The following is a 20,595-nucleotide window of genomic DNA, read 5'->3' as shown; positions in this document are numbered from 1 at the left end:
TGGGAAAGCGTAGTAGTGCCACGTTTATGGTTATCTGTGTGGCATTATACATCACTAATGTTGTTGCCTTTAAAAAAAAAAAAAAAAAAAAGTTATAAAGATAAATATCATAAATATTAAGTGATATAAAATAGAAAAAAGCCCAGATTTTTGCAAGAACATCTACTATGTTCTGTGATCTAACATGTGAATTGCATTACATTCTCATTTTGCTGATAAAACACCTTAATCACCAATTATATACAGTATATTTATCAGTGCTGAATGTTGGATATGCTGTCCACAAACAGAGAAGATTCACAAAACATTGTACCTCAGGGTTCAAAACTACGTTAACACTATTACTGGAACTCTATTGATAAAAATCAATGAACATCTACAAAGGGCACGTTATTGTGTTTCTCATGCAGCAAGTATTACTGTGACATATGTACAATAGTCCTGTAGTATCCAAACAGACTTGTCAAATGGCCAAATGGGGTTACAAATGTGAGTTTAGATGGAAAACATCCCTTTTTCAACCAGACATGGCACATTTTGCTTTATGTATAGGGTTTGTTCATTCGAACTGACCCTGAAGTGCAGAATGCAATTGTATTTGAGCATGTTAGTATGAATGCGTTGTCGTGGGTGGGTTTGAGACCGCATGCGAATCCTTTCACTGAGTGGGTGAGCAGTCGTCCATATCCAGAAGCTCCTTGACCAGCCTCTCGCCGAACTGTGCCCGGCTGTAGCGTTTCACGTGGTAGGCATCTGACATCTTGTAAAGAATATAGGCGTTGTTGATGGCAATGCTGATGGTCAGCCAAAACACCTGCTGCCAGGTCTTATTGGGCTTGTGGAAAATGAAATACCTAGTTGGAAATCATGAGATTAGTGAACTATCAAATTGTTAACTATCATTGTAAAACCCGTAAGACTTTCGTTCATCTTCGGAACGCAAATGAAGATCTTTTTAATGAAATCTGAGAGCTTTCTGTCCCTCCACTGACAGCCTACGCAACTACCACTTTCAAGCCCCAGAAAGGTAATAAAGACATCATTAAAATAATCCATGTGACTCCAGTGGTTTAACCTCAATTTTATGAAGCAATACGACTGCTTTGCGCAAAAAAAACACAATTTACCACTTTATTAACAATATATTAATCTCCAACGAGCGTTCACGAGAGCACGACAGATGCATGTTATGTTGAACGCACGTTGGGGATTAACATTTCGTAAATAAAGTAGTATATTATGTTTTTTGCACAAACAAAGCATTCGCATCACTTAACAAAATGTAGGTTTAACTACTGGAGTCACATGGATTACTTAAATGATGTCTTTACTACCTTTCTGGGGCTTGAAAGTGGTAGTTGCGTAGGGTGTCAGTGGAGGGACAGAAAGCTCTCAGATTTCATTAAAAAGATCTCTTCATTTGTGTTCCGGTGATGAACGAATGTCTAACGGGTTTGGAACGACACGAGGGTGAGAAATTGATGACAGAATTTTGATTTTCGGGTGAACTAACCCTTTAATTAGTCAAACTCACTTGCTGTACTTGTCATCATATTTGCAGATGTAACTCAGGTGTGCAGCAAAGGCCTCCACAGCAAGGGGACATGGGATTTCTCCGCTCTTCCTCTTAATGATCACCCCTAGGGTAGTCCAGGGCAGACATGTCAATCACAGTCCCCATACTGTACAATAGGATGTAACATCAAATGTTTAATAAGGAAGGACTGTTCAGTTATCTGCTGTAGGTTCACTGAGTAGGTATTTTAGCAACGAAAAGATGGAACAAATACAGATCTTAGTAACATAGATCGTGCCTTTACTAATCACAATCATAAATGTAGTTTTAAAGCAATACAATCTAGACACAAATACCACCAGACTACGTAAAAGCATCACTTTTGCTTTAAGAAATCCAATTTGTTGTATTTCCACTTGATTTCAATCTCTTAATTGAATTGGCCACAAACTACAGGGAGTTGAAAATCAACACAGGTAATGCATTCTGGGAAATTATTAAAATGTATTAAATGTTAAAATATTATTTTGATTCCTGAAGACAATGAGGAAAAGCATTGAAATTATTTATAGACTGGATTCAAAAAGTGTCTAAAAGTTGCGGCTGAATACCGGTGGGATAATAGTTTTAGTTCAGGTTATGTATAGAAGATTTGGCAGAGTTTTAGCACTGAGTTTTCATTGAAATTGTATAGCTCCATTAATCACCTGTTCTCAAAGAGGAAACCGTGCATGCAGAGAAAGCTTTTTATATATAAACGGATTATTTCAGACTCCAGAGAATGAAATATAAGTCGTAATTTAATCTCTCTTTTTGCCTGACCTAAAAAACCAGGAGCAATGTTATTTATTTAACACGCATACACACACTTTTACAACACTTTAATAAAAATGCCTAATATCATCTCTGACATTTCTCATGTGAAGCTGCTGTCAAAACAGATCAAGGCTTATCAAAGAAAAGTGAAAACCAGCACAATACGATGAAGCTTTGGCTTTTATAATCCTATGATAAGCATGATATCCACTTAATCCAAGTACATCAGCGTAAAAGCAATCTAAGCTCACACTACTATAATGAAAACACTCTCCAGAAGGCGTGTTGCTGCAGCTTGCGAGTGTCATTTGTACTTTGCATGTTTCCTTTCATTATAAACTGATGAAACTGCATCATTTAAACAAGAAGAAACATACTATATGCCTGTCCTGTGTGTGTTTTTCTTACCTTCTTTGGTGGGAGAGTAGGCGTTAGAGAGGAACCTAAAGTTGCCTTTGTTGTACCAGTTGATTATGGATGTATTGCCTCTCATCTTAATGTGAGACTGGCCACGTTGCTGTGGAGCCTCAGTATTGATCAGCATAGACTGAGGAAGACCTGTACAATCACTCTTCCTGGTGCTCAGCAACCCGCAGCCGTAGATGCCTGCAGGAGATAGAACGAAGAACAGAAAAGAGTAAATAACCCATCTCTGGAGAAGCCTGAGAATGAATATTCTGCCTGAGCAATGAGCATTCAAAGTCACATCTGAAAGCTGATTGGATGAATAGAGGTCACGTGAATCTCTCCCTGCATGTGGGATCTATGAAGCTGTGAGCAGATGTCTTCTCCTCAGCACTTCCAGATGCTGCAGCCTAGTCTGATTGAGATATGATGATTACTCGTATTCATCCTCCCTGCAAGGGAAAGGGGACAACTACGCGACTAATCTTTCCTTGAAGATTTCCATTCTCATATTCATCTCCATTTTATATCTGCAATGAAGTCAAATGTCCTGGAGGATTCACTCAGGAAAATTTGGACTACTTTGATATTTATTGCTAAGATGTTTCATCACTCCTCCGAACGGAAATTTTGGATATTTCCCAGCAGTTCAACTCATTACAAAATATCACATCTTGCAAATCTTAGAAGCTCATCTATCTGATGCTGTGTGAAAAAAAAGAGGAATGTTGAGGAAACTACTCTGAAGCCGGCATGCTATAAGATTCTTATCATTTAAAGTAGTTAAATTACAGTCAAGACATCTATTAAAATGTGCTTCACTACAAGCTAGTAACATAGACACTATTTAAGAAGCCAATATTTTATGATTATTTGTACCGAAGAATTAATGTGGCACAAAATGAATGGGGATCTTAATTAAGATATGTTTAAGCCATGTTAATAATAAGATAAAATTAGAAAACATGCTCAAGTAAAAAAAAGCAAGGGTTTAAGTGACAAAATGTAGCCTCCTTGTACAGGAGCTCAAATTAATCAGTGATTCGCTTTAGTAAATCGGTTTATCGTCCATAAAATGTCATTGATTTACATAAACTATGAATGAACCGATTCACTGAACTGTAATATCCCGTTCGCTCTTAATATAAATAGACCATTTTGTCAGCGATTCGTCATGCTTTTTTGCATTTAAACTTAAGAGCGTGTGATTTTCAGCATGCGTGTCTGAAATAGCATGTCATCACTGACTCATAATAGAAATATATTCATAAATCGGACGCGTATGCTGTTGATTCACTAAAAAATAATAGACTCATATTAGTAATTTGTTCATAAATCGGAGGGGTTGTATGATGTTTTGCTTGCAGCACATAAGGGCAATTCGATAGAAAGACATTTCTTGCCATTAACATCAGACTGCAAACTCTGGGAAATATGGTTTATTTTGCTGTGGCACTGAAGATAAATAAAACTGTTTGTAATCGTGATATAAAAAATAAAAAAAACATGATGTTGCGTTTTACAACCTTACACGTGTGGAAAAGGCTACACTGCTTTAAAAAAAAAAAAGCTGTCACAGAACTCACTACTTTTAGTTTATTATTCAGTTTATATACCATTTAATACCATTGAGCTGTAGGCCTACTGTATGAAGCTGATAAATTCTAAATTATGACCTAGATCTCAAATAATGTAAAAAAAAAAAAAAATGTGTAGAAAGAGAGAAGCTGGCCACTAGCCTAATCCACTCTAGCTATGTTAACATTTACTCCCATCTGGAGGCATTCAAATAATCTTTGAGTATGAAACACGTTTCCTGTGAGAACTCAAGGTCAACTTCCTCTCACTCTCTCCATTTATTCCTTGCCTAGGATGCTGTCACCGTGTAATTAAAAACTGCAGGGGATGAGGAACATCAGATGGAGAGAAGATTAAAGAGATGGAAAAAAAGAAGAAGCAGAGCCAAGGCAGAATTCACTGAGAGAAGTAGAGCAGATAAAGATGCAAGGAATTGACAGATGCAGCACTGTTGCACACACATTACAGCACCTACCCTGTTTCTCAAATTCTTGAAACAAGTTTAGACTTGTGATGCTTGGTCCAGTGAAGATGATAGCATTACGGCCAGCCAGATTCTGACAGAGCTGCTTGGCCACCAGACTGTGCAGCTGTGGTTTATTCTTCAGTGTGTCCAAACCATCTGGACCTGGACCCTCCTTTAGATGGACATAGATCTGAGGGGGAAGCATGAAAATTGACACTATTTACTTTATAAATGCACATTCTGGATATTATTGTGAATCATTCGTCAATCTTATCAATATATATATATATATATATATATATATATATATATATATATACACTCACCTAAAGGATTATTAGGAACACCATACTAATACTGTGTTTGACCCCCTTTCGCCTTCAGAACTGCCTTAATTCTACGTGGCATTGATTCAACAAGGTGCTGAAAGCATTCTTTAGAAATGTTGGCCCATATTGATAGGATAGCATCTTGCAGTTGATGGAGATTTGTGGGATGCACATCCAGGCACGAAGCTCCCGTTCCACCACATCCCAAAGATGCTCTATTGGGTTGAGATCTGGTGACTGTGGGGGCCATTTTAGTACAGTGAACTCATTGTCATGTTCAAGAAACCAATTTGAAATGATTCGAGCTTTGTGACATGGTGCATTATCCTGCTGGAAGTAGCCATCAGAGGATGGGTACATGGTGGTCATAAAGGGATGGACATGGTCAGAAACAATGCTCAGGTAGGCCGTGGCATTTAAACGATGCCCAATTGGCACTAAGGGGCCTAAAGTGTGCCAAGAAAACATCCCCCACACCATTACACCACCACCACCAGCCTGCACAGTGGTAACAAGGCATGATGGATCCATGTTCTCATTCTGTTTACGCCAAATTCGGACTCTACCATCTGAATGTCTCAACAGAAATCGAGACTCATCAGACCAGGCAACATTTTTCCAGTCTTCAACTGTCCAATTTTGGTGAGCTCGTGCAAATTGTAGCCTCTTTTTCCTATTTGTAGTGGAGATGAGTGGTACCCGGTGGGGTCTTCTGCTGTTGTAGCCCATCCGCCTCAAGGTTGTGTGTGTTGTGGCTTCACAAATGCTTTGCTGCATACCTCGGTTGTAACGAGTGGTTATTTCAGTCAAAGTTGCTCTTCTATCAGCTTGAACCAGTCGGCCCATTCTCCTCTGACCTCTAGCATCAACAAGGCATTTTCACCCACAGGACTGCCGCATACTGGATGTTTTTCCCTTTTCACACCATTCTTTGTAAACCCTAGAAATGGTTGTGTGTGAAAATCCCAGTAACTGAGCAGATTGGGAAATACTCAAACCGGCCCGTCTGGCACCAACAACCATGCCACGCTCAAAATTGCTTAAATCACCTTTCTTTCCCATTCTGACATTCAGTTTGGAGTTCAGGAGATTGTCTTGACCAGGACCACACCCCTAAATGCATTGAAGCAACTGCCATGTGATTGGTTGATTAGATAATTGCATTAATGAGAAATTGAACAGGTGTTCCTAATAATCCTTTAGGTGAGTGTATATATATATATATATATATTTATTATTAAATATCCTGTTTTACTCCGAAATACCCTACTGTTCAAAAGTCTGGGGTCAGTAAGGTTTTTTTTTTTTTTTTCAAATATATTAATATTTTTATTCTTTTATTCTGCAAGGACACATTCAATTGATCAAAGTGGCAGTAAAGACAAAAAATCGTGAAGAATTGGTCATGGTTTTCACAAAAATATTAAGCAGCACAACTGTTTTCAACATTGTTAATAATAAGAAATGTTTTTTGAGCACCAAATCAGCATATTATAATGATTTCTGAAGAATCATGTAACACTGAGACTGGGGTAATGATGCTTTGCAATAACAGGAATAAAGTTAATATTTCACAATATGACTGTTTTACTGTATTTCTGATCAAACAAATTCAGCCTTGGTGAGCATAAAATTAACTTTTGACACATTAAACTTTTGAACGATAATGTACGTCAAAAATACTAAAGTAAGGACAATATATTTTGTTGTCTGATTGTCTCAATCCTCAGGCACAGCAGTTATTTTCTCTAATAGGCACAGACCAATTATTGTTAAGTGGTCTGGGCTCTCTTTTTCTTTGTTGACTCTATAAATGATATTTTATTGATTCCATCAAGTAATGCGCCTCTCTTTAGTCCTTTAGAGATTTATTTACTCAAACAAATATCAGTGAATGGTGGAAAATTGCTGTGTCAACCGAGAAGCAATTTTAAATAAGTGGAAAAAAATTCTCTTTCTCATTAGAAACAATGTGATATAACTTGGGGCAGTTGATGAATTTCTTTGTGGTGTATCCTTGCCCTGCGGGAGCGTGTGTGTGTGTGTGTGTGTGTGTGTGTGTATATTCACCTGACCAATGAAACCGGTGGCGCTGCACTGTCGCACCCACAGGCTGAACTTCCTCTTCTTCCTCTTGCGCAGCTCTCTCTCTGTACATGTAGTAATGAACACAGGATCCTCATCAATCAAGGGCTCATGGAGGACCTGGGGAAAAGCAGCATGTCTGAATTGAAAATTCCACCATGATAACACATGCAAAGTTGCTTTTCAAACTTTTTATGTTTCCCACACAGGATGCATGCTGGAATCCTGAGAAAAGGTGCCTCATTTATAAAATGTGGACACGCACAGATTTGAACTCAAGGACCGCTTTTATAAATATGAATGTTGGCGTGGATTTTAGCGTATGCAAAATCCAACATTTGGAAATTAACATTTGAACTCTCTTGCAAAATTAGCATCCACACCCGTCAATCACATCAGTATTGTCTTAATTTACATTTCTTTCCCTTCACCCCCTCTTCCCCCATCTCTCCACATGCTGAAACCATCTGAAATTCACCCAAAAATCTAGATGGTTTAATGTGAACAATTAGCATACAACACTATACATGTTTGGTATCATTTGAAATGTCTCAGTGCGACTGGTACAAAGGTCTCATTCCCACAGAAGTAAACCAAAAAGGTAATAAAGTTTTTAAGAGATATCTTGCTTACAGAGGAGGGTGGATCCTCTGCCAAGGTCTTTCATGCAAATGACTTTCTGTCCTCAATATGTCAAAATGGGTGAGCCTCAACCTCTGATTATTGTAATATTATTCTAAGTGTACGTGGGAAACCATGGCATGATTATATAAAGTTACCATAAGAGGAAGTTAAGTCATGACCTATGGTTAGATATAGTCTTACCTTAATTAAGTGTGTTCAGATCTATGGGGACTAAATAATATATTCTAGAATAAGCAAGTAGAGTACAGCCCTCTAGAATATTAGTCAATCGCCTAAATCCGAGGTTGTGATCAAATGGAGTCAGATCAAAGTAAATTGGAATTAAACTACTTTGCCACACTGAAAAGACCGAACGCACAGTAATCCTTCACCCGCTTATCGAAAAACGTTGTTGTGCCGATTGGGCGGGCCTTTACATACGCAACATTTCTATGCACAAGAAGTCAAGTCAGGTATGAGCGTTCTCTTTTCTGGTTAGAACTAACCAGTAGTGTTCCCTAAAGATAATCTATTTATTTTTATTTGTTTGACTCAGTAAAACCTCTCATCAAGCTGAAGCAGTTAAACAGGGCATGTGTGGCTCTGAGTGTCTGTACTGAATGCCTGATTGTTTGCCAGTAGGGGCTAAGAAACAAACCCACACTGTAGCAGTCAAAGTGGGCTGGTTGGCACACATTGTCAAGGTGATATCTCCATGCCACTGAGAAAGCTGAAAGACGCAGATGGTGTTTAGTTTACTCATGGTAGGCGAGTAATTGAGGGTTGTCTCTGAGATGGGTCTCACAAGGCCTCATGAAATGCAAATCTCTGATTTAGGAGCGGAAGCTGATTCATTTAAATCCATACGTTGAAATACCAAGCTAAAATGCAAGTTAATGTGGTTAATGAGAACCTTAAAAGGATAGTTCACAAAAAAACAAAACATTCTGTCATCTTTTATTAACCTTCGTGATGTTTTAAATCTGTATGACTTCCTTCTCCAGAACACAAGATATCTTGAAATTGACATCTACCTCACACAAAAACTTAGTAAGTCATTCACAGAGGTGGACAGTAACAAAATACATTTACTTGAGTACTGTATAAGTACACTTTTTGAGTATCTGTACTTTACTTGAGTAATATTTTTTCTGGAAACTTTTTACTTTAACTTCACTACATTTGAAAGACGTCGGACATTGGATTTTGGTTGGAAAAGAAAGTCGGGTTGACGTCAATCTGACGTTGGGTTCTGACTTCAAACCAATTTTCATTTTCAACAACAATACAACGTCTATCCAACGTTGGAGATTAACGTCAATCTGACGTTGGATTCTGACACCAACCTGATTATCATTTTCAATGTTGGGTTTGGTCTTCTAAATACACATTTTTTCATTATTTTGGAGCACTCTAGCTTATAGATAACAGTAAGGCTAACATATTCATACTAAAAGCCAAATAACTTTAAATAGGGCACTATTTGAGGGAACCATTGTGGGACATTATTGAGTGCACTTATTCAATCTCACATTCAATCCCACTACTGGAACTGTGTTCTAGAAATACATTTTATATTGATATGAGGGTAGGCAGGCATAGATTCAGAGGCATAAGGTATTGTAAGTATTACATACAACAATGCAACAATAATAAAACAATGCATTTACATTTACTTTTTACTTTTGATACTTAAGTACTTTTAAAACATGTTGGTTTGGAAGGACATGAGGGCGAATAAATGATGACTGAATGTTCATTTTTTGGGTGAACTATCCCTTTAATATAAAGACGTTGTAAATGTAAAAGTTGGCAACCTACAATTTCCAGCATGGTGGATATTTTAATTGGAGTACATAAAGAACATAAAAATGTCTCAAAAGTGCACTTCAGTAGGAACAGTAATTAATTGGGCAGGAGTTCACAGGACCTTAATTAGCACCAAATCATCAGCACAATTGGAGAATTAGAATGTTTCTCAGAGGAAATTTCTAATTAATTTTATTTAATTTGTCGATCAATGTATTCTCACAATCTAGCCTCTAGTCATGCTGGCCACTATCAATCAAAGGGGGGAAAACAAAAGGCCAATTTCTAAAAGAAATCCCTAATGGCCGTTTAAAAGATGAATGTGCCGAGATGCATTATACTCTGTGAATTAGTCATACTGTTTGTACTGTTTGTACGTGTTTCCTCTAACACCATCTTCCTCCGCTCTGGTGATATGGCTTTGTTCCACTCTAGACGTCTCATCGTTAATCCAAGGCCTCCTCTTCCTTGCTGAACATGCCCCACAATGTCCGCATGTTTGATTGCTGCTATCGCCTCCTCCACTGCACTGGCTGTCCTATGTTTGTAAGACACCGTGGAACTCCGAGCCATTTCTTGATGTTACCTGTGATTCCTCTTTCCAGTTTCTCCACTGTTGGTGTAATTGGTGTAATATGCTCATATTTGCGAGAACTTGTCAACAGTCTAGCGGCCGCATTCTAGACTGCCTGCAACCGCAGTAGTGCTGTCTGGCTAACTTCTATATAAAGAGAGTTACACCAGTCAAGCAGTGAAAAAATTAAGGCATGAATGGCTTTCTCAAAATCGTCAATGGAAAGAAAACTCTTTACTTTAGCCAGAAGTCTCAGATTAAAAAAGCATAATTTGACAAAAGCGTTTATTTGCTTATCAAATATAAAAGCTTTGTCAAATAAAACACCCAGATTCCTCACAACCTCTTTATTATACGGGGCTAGTGGACCAAAATTGAGATTAGGAGGGACATCATTATCAGATGGCCTAAATTTAATGACCTCTTTTTTATTGTCATTAAGTTTTAAAAAATTGTAAGGACATCCAGCTTTTTATGTAATTTAGACAAGCTAAAAGAGGAGTTAGGGCACTCTTGTTATTATGTTGCAGTGGCAGATAAATCTGCATATTATCAGCATAGCAATGAAAAGAAACACCATACTTCTTAAAATTAGATCCCAAAGGAAGCATATACAGTATAATGATAAAAAAACAGTAGCAAGAATGGACCCTTGTGGAACCCCAAAAGTTAGTGGAGCTGGAGTTGATAAAAATGATCTCCTTCTGCAGTTGTTGTACCTGTTCTTTGTCTTTCAGGCTTGCATCATACCAACTACAAAGGCTTTTCACAGGCTGCTCAGATACTGTTTGGATAGGGTCATTTCCGATGAAGAACTTGATGTCAATAAGCACTTCCTTGACAATAGAGATGCTATGTGATTTGGAAGGTTTTCTCTTCATTCAGGCCTAGCTGATATTCTCCTCTAGTTTTCAGAGTAGTCTTCTAGTACATGGCACTGTAGTGGTTAGAGTAGTAATGTCATCCATATAGGCTCTGAGGGGAGAGAGGCGCAAGTCGGAATTAAGCCACTGTCCGCCCACCACCCACCTTGAGGCTCAAATTATGACCGCCATGGCCATCGTAAAAGCCAAGGGTGAGATAGTGCATCCTGCCATAATGCCCATGGTGGTAACCTGAGGTGGTAACCTCAGAGGTAGTAAAGCAAAACTGCAGATCTTGGAAATATGATTTCACCAAAGTTGTAATGGTGTCTGGAATATAAAAGATGTTGAAAAGTGTTCCCACAGGAGATTATGGGGGACTGACCTAAAGGGAGATGTTCCCACAGGAGATTATGGGGGACTGACCCAAAGGCATTAGCAAGATCCAGGAAGACAACATGGAGGTCCTTTTTTCCCCACCTTTGCCATCTGGATCTGGTGCCATATCATACTGAAATGTTCTAAGCACCCAGAAAACCCTGATATACCTCCCTTCTGCACTGCTGTATCAATGTATATAAAATTTTTTGCAGGTATTCAGACAATCACTTGGCGATGATTTTGAAAAAGACTTTACCCTCTACATTTAGCGGGGATGTTGGTCGAAACTGGCTAATCTTCTCTGAGTCCTTATCCTTCGGGATCAGAATCCCTCCTGTCCTACACCACACTTTGGGTATAATCCTCTCCTTCCACACTATCCTCATGAGCCTCATGGGACTCCATTTGGCCGTGAGGCTGATGCCAATCTTGCGTGATGGACTACGCTTTCCACCTCTTTCCAAGTTGGAGGGTGAATCTCCATTTGACGTTAGAGAATTGATTTGTGGGATGTCTGGTGGAACTGACATTTTTTCGTGCCATCTTGGGTCGGAGTGTATAGTCTTCAAGTGATCCTCCAGATCTTTCTTTGTTACTTTCAGAGTTCCACTTTTCTCCCTTGTGAAGATACTTGTCAGAAATTTGACGGGATCATTAAAGTACTGAGTTCTTGTTTGTTTGTTTTCACAGATGCAAATCTGAGTTTAATGTCAAATTGAAGCACATCTTTCAGAAAAGATAATGGTTAGTTTTCAATCTATGTACTGTATGCTACAAATTAAGATACAGACCTTGAGTACTGCATTTAGCTACAATGAATAGCAGCAGATATAAAAGACCCCTCAGACCTTTAAAAATGGTACCATAAAGCTCCTAGCCATGAGACATGTGACGGGACTCCAGGCTATCCCAATTACAGCAGAACGTGTTCTGATTTCAGTCCCAAACCCACTTTCCACTGGCACAGAAATCGAATGTCTGCTAGTCCTAGTTTCCAAAATGTTAATACTGTGAAGATTTGTTTCGTGCAGTTTTTCTTTGTACCATCAACATGATGGAATTTGACAGAATGTAATAAATGTGGTTCACTTTTGATGAATAATGGACTGCTCAGATTCTAGCCCATATTTCACGATTACTTTTCACAACTCGGATCCAATTTTATGTCCTCTATCTGAAAGCAGAAGCCCAGATTATTCAATGTGCGGAAAACTAATTTTCTAAATGAAGAGAGAAAAACCAGAACAAATGTAGGAGGGTGTTGAAATGTCTTACTTGGCACAGCTCTTCTTGTCATTTAACAGTAAACTCCCTGATGTTAGCCTGACGTCTGAATGTCTGGCACATTGAGTGCATAATTGCTGTCATTTTATCTAACATAGGACTACATTTAAAGTGATATTTGGATACATTAAATGAGCAGAATTGACAATTACTGTCTATGATCTCAGAATCTTTGAATAAGATATCTGACTTTATTTAGCTGAACTTTCAACATCATTACTCCAGTCTTCAGTGTCACATGATCCTTCAGAAATCATTCTAATATACTGATTTGCTGCTCAAGATTTGTGGAATCCGTGATACATTTTCTTTCAGGATTCCTTGATGAGTAGAAGTTCAAAAGAACATCATTTATTTAAAATAGAAATAATTTGTAACATTTTAAATGTTTTACTGTCACTTTTGATTCATTTAATGCATACTTGTTGAATAAAAGTAATATATATATATTTTTTTATCATACTTCCCCCAAACTTTTGAATGGTAGTGTAATTCATTCAATTCTCATCCCTCGTTTAAATATAAATGTAATAATATTAAAATTTTAATTAATTCAATTTTATTTTATAAAGTCATTATTTCCACATCCATAATGAAAGCACACTGAGAACTGGAACCTGAGGGACTTAGAGACAAAAATGATTACAAAGATTGAAGGTCAGAAATGTTGACTCCTGAGCTTATGAATAACTTAAGATGGGCCGGAGGCATTCATCTATATATGCTACACATTAAGATGCAAAGTACAACAGACCTTGATTATTGCATTGAGCAACACTGAATAGCAGCAGATATAAAAGACCCCTCAGACCTTTCAAAATGGTACCATAAAGCTCCCAGCCTTGGGACATGTGACGGGACTCCAGGCTATCCCAATTACAGCAGAACGTGTTCTGATTTCAGTCCGAAACACGCTTTCCACTGGCACAGAAATCGAATATGTCTGCTAGTCCTAGTTTCTAAAAAGTTAATGCTGTGAAGATTTGTTTCGCGCAGTTTTTCTTTGTACTGTCAACATGTTTGCTGGCTGACAGTAATTTGTGCATTGAATTGAAGTATGATTTCATTGCTTGTATTCATTACCTGTGTCTGTGAGGGCCTGAAGGTAGAGCTGAAGCTCTGCTGAAGAGAGTCCAGGAAGGGTTGGATCTTATAGAGGCCCTGACTGCCACCGTGGCTGGAGCGGAAGGCTACGACATGGAAGTACTTGAGGATCTTCTCGAAGCGCGCCTGGCTCATCTTGAGCGCGATGCTGCGATTACTGAAGAATCCGCTGCTCCAGATGCTCAGCACTGATTCACAACGGTTCACGCTAGTAGAAGTAACATAACCCAGAAAAGCCTTCATCTCAGCCAGCGTCACATTGGTCCATCCTTCATCACTTCCAAAGCGCTCCTGGTACTTTTTGGCATACATGTTGGTCTGGGTCACCATGTTCTGAATGACGTTGTCAGGGACAAACAGCTGGAAGAAGTCCATGGCGGTGGCATTGGCTGGCATTTTCTGTGACGGACCTGCAAAATAAAAGTTACGTTTTAACAGAATGATATATATTTTTTATTCTTTCATTTTTTTTAAAGCCAGGGATGATTTTACAGTATGCACACGATCGCAGAGAATAATGCAAAAGCTATTGCATCATTTTATAATTCACAAACTAAGCCAATTATTTTGAATGAAATAAAAGGTTGAAAATCCCAAAATAACTGTTTAGCACTGCAAATGCATAATACGTGATTTTTATTATACATGTTTAATCATGTAAACCATTAAGCAGCTGATTTACATAAGACCTCTGAATCTTTCAATAAAAACTTATGCGTATTTCTTTAAAATATTGATACTGCCTTCATTTCAATATTCATATTAAACTAAAACAAAACAAAAAACCTGCAAGAAAATAAAAAAAGTATTATGTTGTTAGAAGTGTTTTTGTTTTTTAGTGATTTTTTATTTTTATATCTGCACATTTGTTTGGTGACTGCTGGTTATATTTAGATAGCTATTTAGATATGATTTCCTTAAAGGGATAGTTCACTCAAAAATGAAAAGTCTGTCAACAATTACCCTCATGTCGTTCAAAATATATTCAAATTTTTGTCTTCCATGGAACACACACACAAATATTGTTTTATTTTTGAAGAATGTTCCAACTTTTTGTCCATACAATGAAAGCTTGCTTTTTCAAAATATCTTCTTTTGTGTTCAAAAGAAAAAAAATACAGGTTTGGAACGACATGAAAGTGAGTAAATGATGACAGAATGTTCATTTTCGGGTGATCTGTTCCTTTTACTTGGCATTGGATGCACAGTTTTATCTTTAATCTCTAATGACTTTTATCAGGACCCTCATCACCATCTATATGGTGAACTAATGAGAAACACTGCTTATCAACTGATGATAAAAAGTTGTAGAAAGCAGCACAAAAATCTTAATTTATTCCGGTGTTATCTTTTACTCCACTTCCTCTAATGGCCATTTTGTCTCTTAAAAGGCACCATGCAGCTCACACAGAAATAGAGCAAACAACTAAGGAGGAAAATGGAGTGTCTTTATAGAAGATGTGTTATTGTACATTAACTTATACTGTGGAAATAAGTACCATTTACAGTGTTGCTTAGCGTGAATATTGGTCAGTGAAAGATTTGTATTGATCCAACCTAAATAATTTAAACGTATACAGCACTTTATGTTGAGATATATGACATATTGCGAACACCCACAAACAACAGACAAAAAAATTATCCTTCCCTTATGTGGTTATTTTATTGTAGTGATGAAAACCCCAAAGCACAGCACTGGCCAGCAACTGCAGTTACAACTTGCCACACATTTACTGAGAGTCACAGAGGCCTAATGACCCCAAAGCAAGAGAGTGTATAATTGATTTGAGTGCTGTGAGTAAACAACTGTCCAGGATTCTGATCTACACAGGAAATCAAATACAAATAGGAAGTAATAAAACAGAAAAATAAAAAAAATTAAACATACAAATATATTACAAAATGTAAAACCTAAAAATCGAAACTATATAAACATCGGTATAAGCAAAAAAATTAAATAATAATAATTTAAATAAATGTGTGTTATTTTTCTGAACAAATGTTTCACTCATGCTTTCCAAAGCCCCATGTGCTCATTCAGTCATGTATGACACACATCTTAACCAAACCACAACAGCTGCTATTCAACCAGTAGCTCATCTTCCATTACGGCACTGAAGAGTCTTGTAAAGCAAATGCAAATAATCCCTCAGGATAAAGTCCATAGCACAGTTTATTATGTTCATTCATCTGTGCCTTTTTGATATAAAACATCTTTTTAGGGGAAAAACATCTCAGGAAAAATGCTGATTACATAAACACTTTTACCCAGTATGCTAAAAATAGGTAGTTAGTTGACATAAAATGTTCAGGAACGTACCAAAATCTAGTAAAGATTCAAATGTATTTTACTGTCACTGGTCACTATTTTTAATTGCATGTTGCCTTGTTGCATTCATTGTAAATGATATTGTGGTGAAACCGGGTCATTAAAGCTACATGCAAAATAATTAGAGGAATTAGCCAATTGCTATTCAGAATAGTTTTACATGAAGTATAGAAGGAGAAGGACATGTCAGTTTCCCAGAAGAATGTCAATCTGCCTATACAAAATATTTAAAGAAAATATAATCTTTTTTTATTTAATTTTTTTATATATATTTATATTTAATATTTTTATGCTGGCCAGAATTTAAATTTTAATAAAAAAGTATAAAAATTAACATGACAGAGAAAACGGTTCTAGGTTTGTTTTTATCTAGCTTAAAATGTTAAGTAATATGCTTAACCAGACAATGGCCATATCACTTCTAAAATTCATGAACATACATGTACTACAGTACTTTATATTAGCAGAAAAACTGGGTAAAAATATTGCTTGTCCAATTGTAATCTTAATGCTCGAAGTGCTGCAGTGATATTTCATACAAGCTGGCTTTAATAGCTGTGTTAATGGCTTTTCTGTTCACACCCAGAAGGTCAATATAACATCAAAACGTATTTATTTCTCTGTGTCTTTGCATTCAGTCTTCCTGGAGAACCGCTACTGGTGTGCTACAGTACATAGTTTCCTAGATTAATTATTGAGAAGAATAAGCAGCAGCCTCTGCACCTTCTCCCCTCCTTTATACAAATAAGCAAGCTAGTATAAATCGATCTTATCTTTTCAGATCTTACAGCAGGTTCTGAATCACACCATATGGCCCTCAAACAGTCCAAGCAGTGTCTCATTTTAACAAATTTGTCAAAAAACTGTTGGGGATGACAAAGATCTGTTTACAGCTTACAGCTCTTTTACTGTCCCTTGGTTTATTATAATTCAATCCTTTTCAAATGACTTGTTGAGATATGTTAGATGAAATGCTTTAACACAAGGTCCAAAGGATGCAAGCGAAAGCACAAAATCTGACCTGACCTGAATAATATAGACATTATATAAGTTTCACAGTCAGGCTGCAGTCTTGTGCTAGACAAGGACAATTCAATTACCTTTTACAAATAACACTGACATCTCGTTCCGATGGTTTTCAGTATCCACAAGTGTCGCATCTTCTTAAATGAGCCATGACATAAAATGCAAAATGTCGGTGCACTGACTTTGTGTACTATCTTTCGTGACTGATTTTTGCAGCGTGTGCCAGAGCAAAGGCAGTCACCAGATGGCCCATTTTCCCCCTGTGGTGACAGACAGAACTTTCTGAGCAACCACGACGGATAGATGTGTCATTTATATCAACAGCAAGGCATCTACTCAATTTGGAAAATGCCCAAACCAAAACAATACAAGAAAATATTACATAAGGATTATAATACTTTCTACTAAAACATTATCGTAATATGTGTTTCTCAGTGTATTTTGGTTATAAATATCTGCTGAATGCACCATTCTTTCAATTTTCCATGTTTGTGCAATGAAAGATCTTTACATGACATTTAAACACACACACACATGCATCATTTAAACATGCTCTTGGGTCACTTTGACTTGAGTGAAATGAAGCATGAAATTAGTATCAGTCTATCGATCCATATGTCAACCGGTTAGAGTTTGTACAGTAAGCGATGCCCAGGATGCTCTGCACTCCTGTTTATGACAATATTTTTAGACTGCCATTAAATGGATCATCAATGAGATCAGAAAATATTATAGAATAACTGATGAAACTCTTGACTATCCTTGCTAGAAAAAAAACAAAAAAAAAACATGTTTTGTTATTGATGCAAGAATGTTTCCCTGCACATTATGCAAACCACAGCATTTGAAAGTCTGTCTGGCATTAGCACATGATTATCTCTGCCTATGATTCATGGAGAAATATAGACCTTCAATATTATGTGGCTGGAATAAAAAGATGATGATGATTTGCATTTCTGGACCTTCTGAAGCATCTTTATATTGATAAGTCATGCAAATTTGTCAGGTAAAGTCAGTTCATAAAAGCATAACTTAATTATCTTCAGGCACTTTTAATATGTTGATTTGACTTAACATAATGGACATGAATTATTAAACCTTTAACCCTCACAAATCCTGCATGCTCTTTTTTCAAAACATACTGTAGAAAAAAATAATATTAAAACAAACCCAAAAACACAATTGATACTTTTACAGTGTGTACACCAACCAGAAAACCTATAATACCCTCAAACGTGCGTAATATTACAAATTTTCTCCAAAGAACAGTTGAAGTTATCAAGTTGAAACGTATGTTTATAATCAGTTCTCATATGATTATGAAATGTAATCTTAATATTTTATTTCTAAATTAGTGTTTGTCCTTGATGTTTTCTCTAGGCATTCAGTGTGGCATAAAAGGCTAGACAGTCAGTCGTGAGCTTTTATAAAATGTGGTGACACTTTAAATGACAGGCATTAATAAAATCTCTTAAAATGATATTAATCCACCTAAAATGCCAGTCTATTGAATTTTAAACAACTGCTGACTGAATGACATGAATTTTAAGGATTTTAACATAAAACATAGGTTCTGACTGGCAATCGTGTGTGTGTGTGTGTGTGTGTGTGTGTGTGTGTGTGTGTGTGTGTGTGTGTGTGTGTGTGTGTGTGTGTGTGTGTGTATATGTTTGTGTTTCTATCCTGGTGGGGACTTCAACCTGAATGCGCACAAACTCATGGGGACTCGTGTCACCGTGGGGATCTAAACTGAGGTCCCCATGAAGAAACAAGCATATAAATCATACAGAAGTAAATCATTTGAAATTATAAATATAAATCATTTACATAAAAATGCAGGAAGTTTTCTGTGATGGGTAGGTTTAGGGGTATGGTTAGTGTATGGGGATAGAAAATACAGTTTATTAAGTATAAAAAACATTACGTCTGTGGAGAGTCCCCACAAAGATAGTAAACCAGACGTGTGTGTGTGGTTTTAGTTTACTACTGTTGTTTTTTTGTTGTTGTTGTTTGTCCTGATTTTCATAAGTCCTTATTTGTTCCCTCTACGGTCGTAATTGCAACTTGTTGGATATGTATGCACAGTACATCACTTGATAGGTAAGCATTCACACTTGGTGTTAATGCTCTCTAAAAGCCACCTAGCTATTTTAAAGTGCATCCTCTCATCCACCCATGCAAATGACCCTTCTGCCCTGATACAGACCTAATCATAATCATAATCATAATCACAGCTGCTCAGAGTCTGGCAGTGATTAGACAGTGGAAGCATGCTCAGATGGTCTGAAAACCCAAAATTTGGCCTGCTATCTCAGTTCCTATATTTTCTCTGCAGGATTTCAAAGAGCCAGCTAATAATCACCCATGATCCACATTTGAAGGAATTGTGTCATCTGTTGGAGCCATCTGATGAGAGAGATCAAAGTAAACCAGTGTAGTCATCAAAGAGTCCCATCTGTGAGCTTAATTACTCGTTGAACATGCAGGCCTCTCAAGGATGAGAAAGCTGCATTGCATTGACATGAGGACCAGTTAATCAGCGCTCATCGTTAGATGAACTTACCATGCGTGTCCTGATAGTGGGGCACGCTGAAGTCCTGTAGCGTGTCGCTCCATCCCTCCTCTTGCGCCTGGCCGTTGGAAACAGACCCGGGAGGACCGCAGCTCTGACTCCTAGTTTCACCGGCTCTGGCATCGCCCGTATTCGTCTCCGTGTAGTTATCCGAATTGGAGTCTCCCGTTGTACTGTAAAAGGGGTTTTCGCTGCTGTCGTCTCCCGACTCCCCAAATACATCATCAGAAATCTGCAGGCTCTCGTAGCGAGAACGCGCTTCCTCGAGGAGCGACAGTCCCCTCCTTGCACACTCCGCCATCGTTTGTCAGTCCCGACGTAGAGATGCTACACCCGGCGAGATTCGGCATGCAAATGACCTCCTTAACAGCGTCAAATCCGGCATACAGTCTGTTGCACCAAACCCCTCTGGTTCGTGCGAGCGCGTCGCGGTCCTCTGCGCGAGAAGCAGCGGGTGCAGCAGGTCTCAGTAGCGGCGAGGAAATAAAGGTGAACGCCGCGGGAGCTGTCCGTCATGCGTGGTGCTGAAATACCCCCTATCCTGCGAGCTGGACCCCACAACTGACCGCTCCACAAACGATCTGTGCATCCGGGTTGGGCGGGCTCCCCTCTCCGGCTTCCTTGGAAATCACCTGACTCGGTCTCCCTGCACTGTCCAATGGGATTAACCTCTGAATAAATCATGGATGATAGAGACACGAATTATATTTGCTCTGCCACAGATGGAGAGCAGTGTTAAATAACTTGTTGGCAATATATATATTTTTTCTTTTTCAGTTTGAATATGCAAGAGCATCAAACGAGTTCCAGTTAGACATGTTCACGTTTAGAACA

The 20,595-nt window shown here is 37.9% G+C and overlaps 1 protein-coding gene across 2 annotated transcripts; it reads right to left on the bottom strand.

The window, feature by feature from the left end:
- Nucleotides 1-232: 232 nt before the first annotated feature.
- Nucleotides 233-20,407, bottom strand: pgbd5 (piggyBac transposable element derived 5). Of its 2 annotated transcripts, none has more exons than XM_084390600.1 (7): nucleotides 19,753-20,407; nucleotides 13,814-14,244; nucleotides 7,181-7,315; nucleotides 4,791-4,971; nucleotides 2,741-2,938; nucleotides 1,535-1,640; nucleotides 233-854 (listed from the first exon to the last, which is right to left on the bottom strand). In XM_084390600.1, the coding sequence occupies exons 1-7, from the start codon at nucleotides 20,060-20,062 to the stop codon at nucleotides 659-661; spliced, it is 1,557 nt and encodes a 518-aa protein (XP_084246726.1). In that variant the 5' UTR covers nucleotides 20,063-20,407; the 3' UTR covers nucleotides 233-658. The 2 variants fall into 2 exon arrangements, with proteins under 2 accessions (XP_084246726.1, XP_084246727.1); XM_084390601.1 differs by lacking the exon at nucleotides 19,753-20,407 and adding an exon at nucleotides 17,264-17,374.
- Nucleotides 20,408-20,595: the final 188 nt, after the last annotated feature.

This window comes from Rutilus rutilus (assembly GCF_951802725.1).
Source record: "Rutilus rutilus genome assembly, chromosome: 20".
Classification (NCBI taxonomy): Eukaryota; Metazoa; Chordata; class Actinopteri; order Cypriniformes; family Leuciscidae; genus Rutilus; species Rutilus rutilus.
This window is presented reverse-complemented; position numbering and strand designations above follow the sequence as displayed.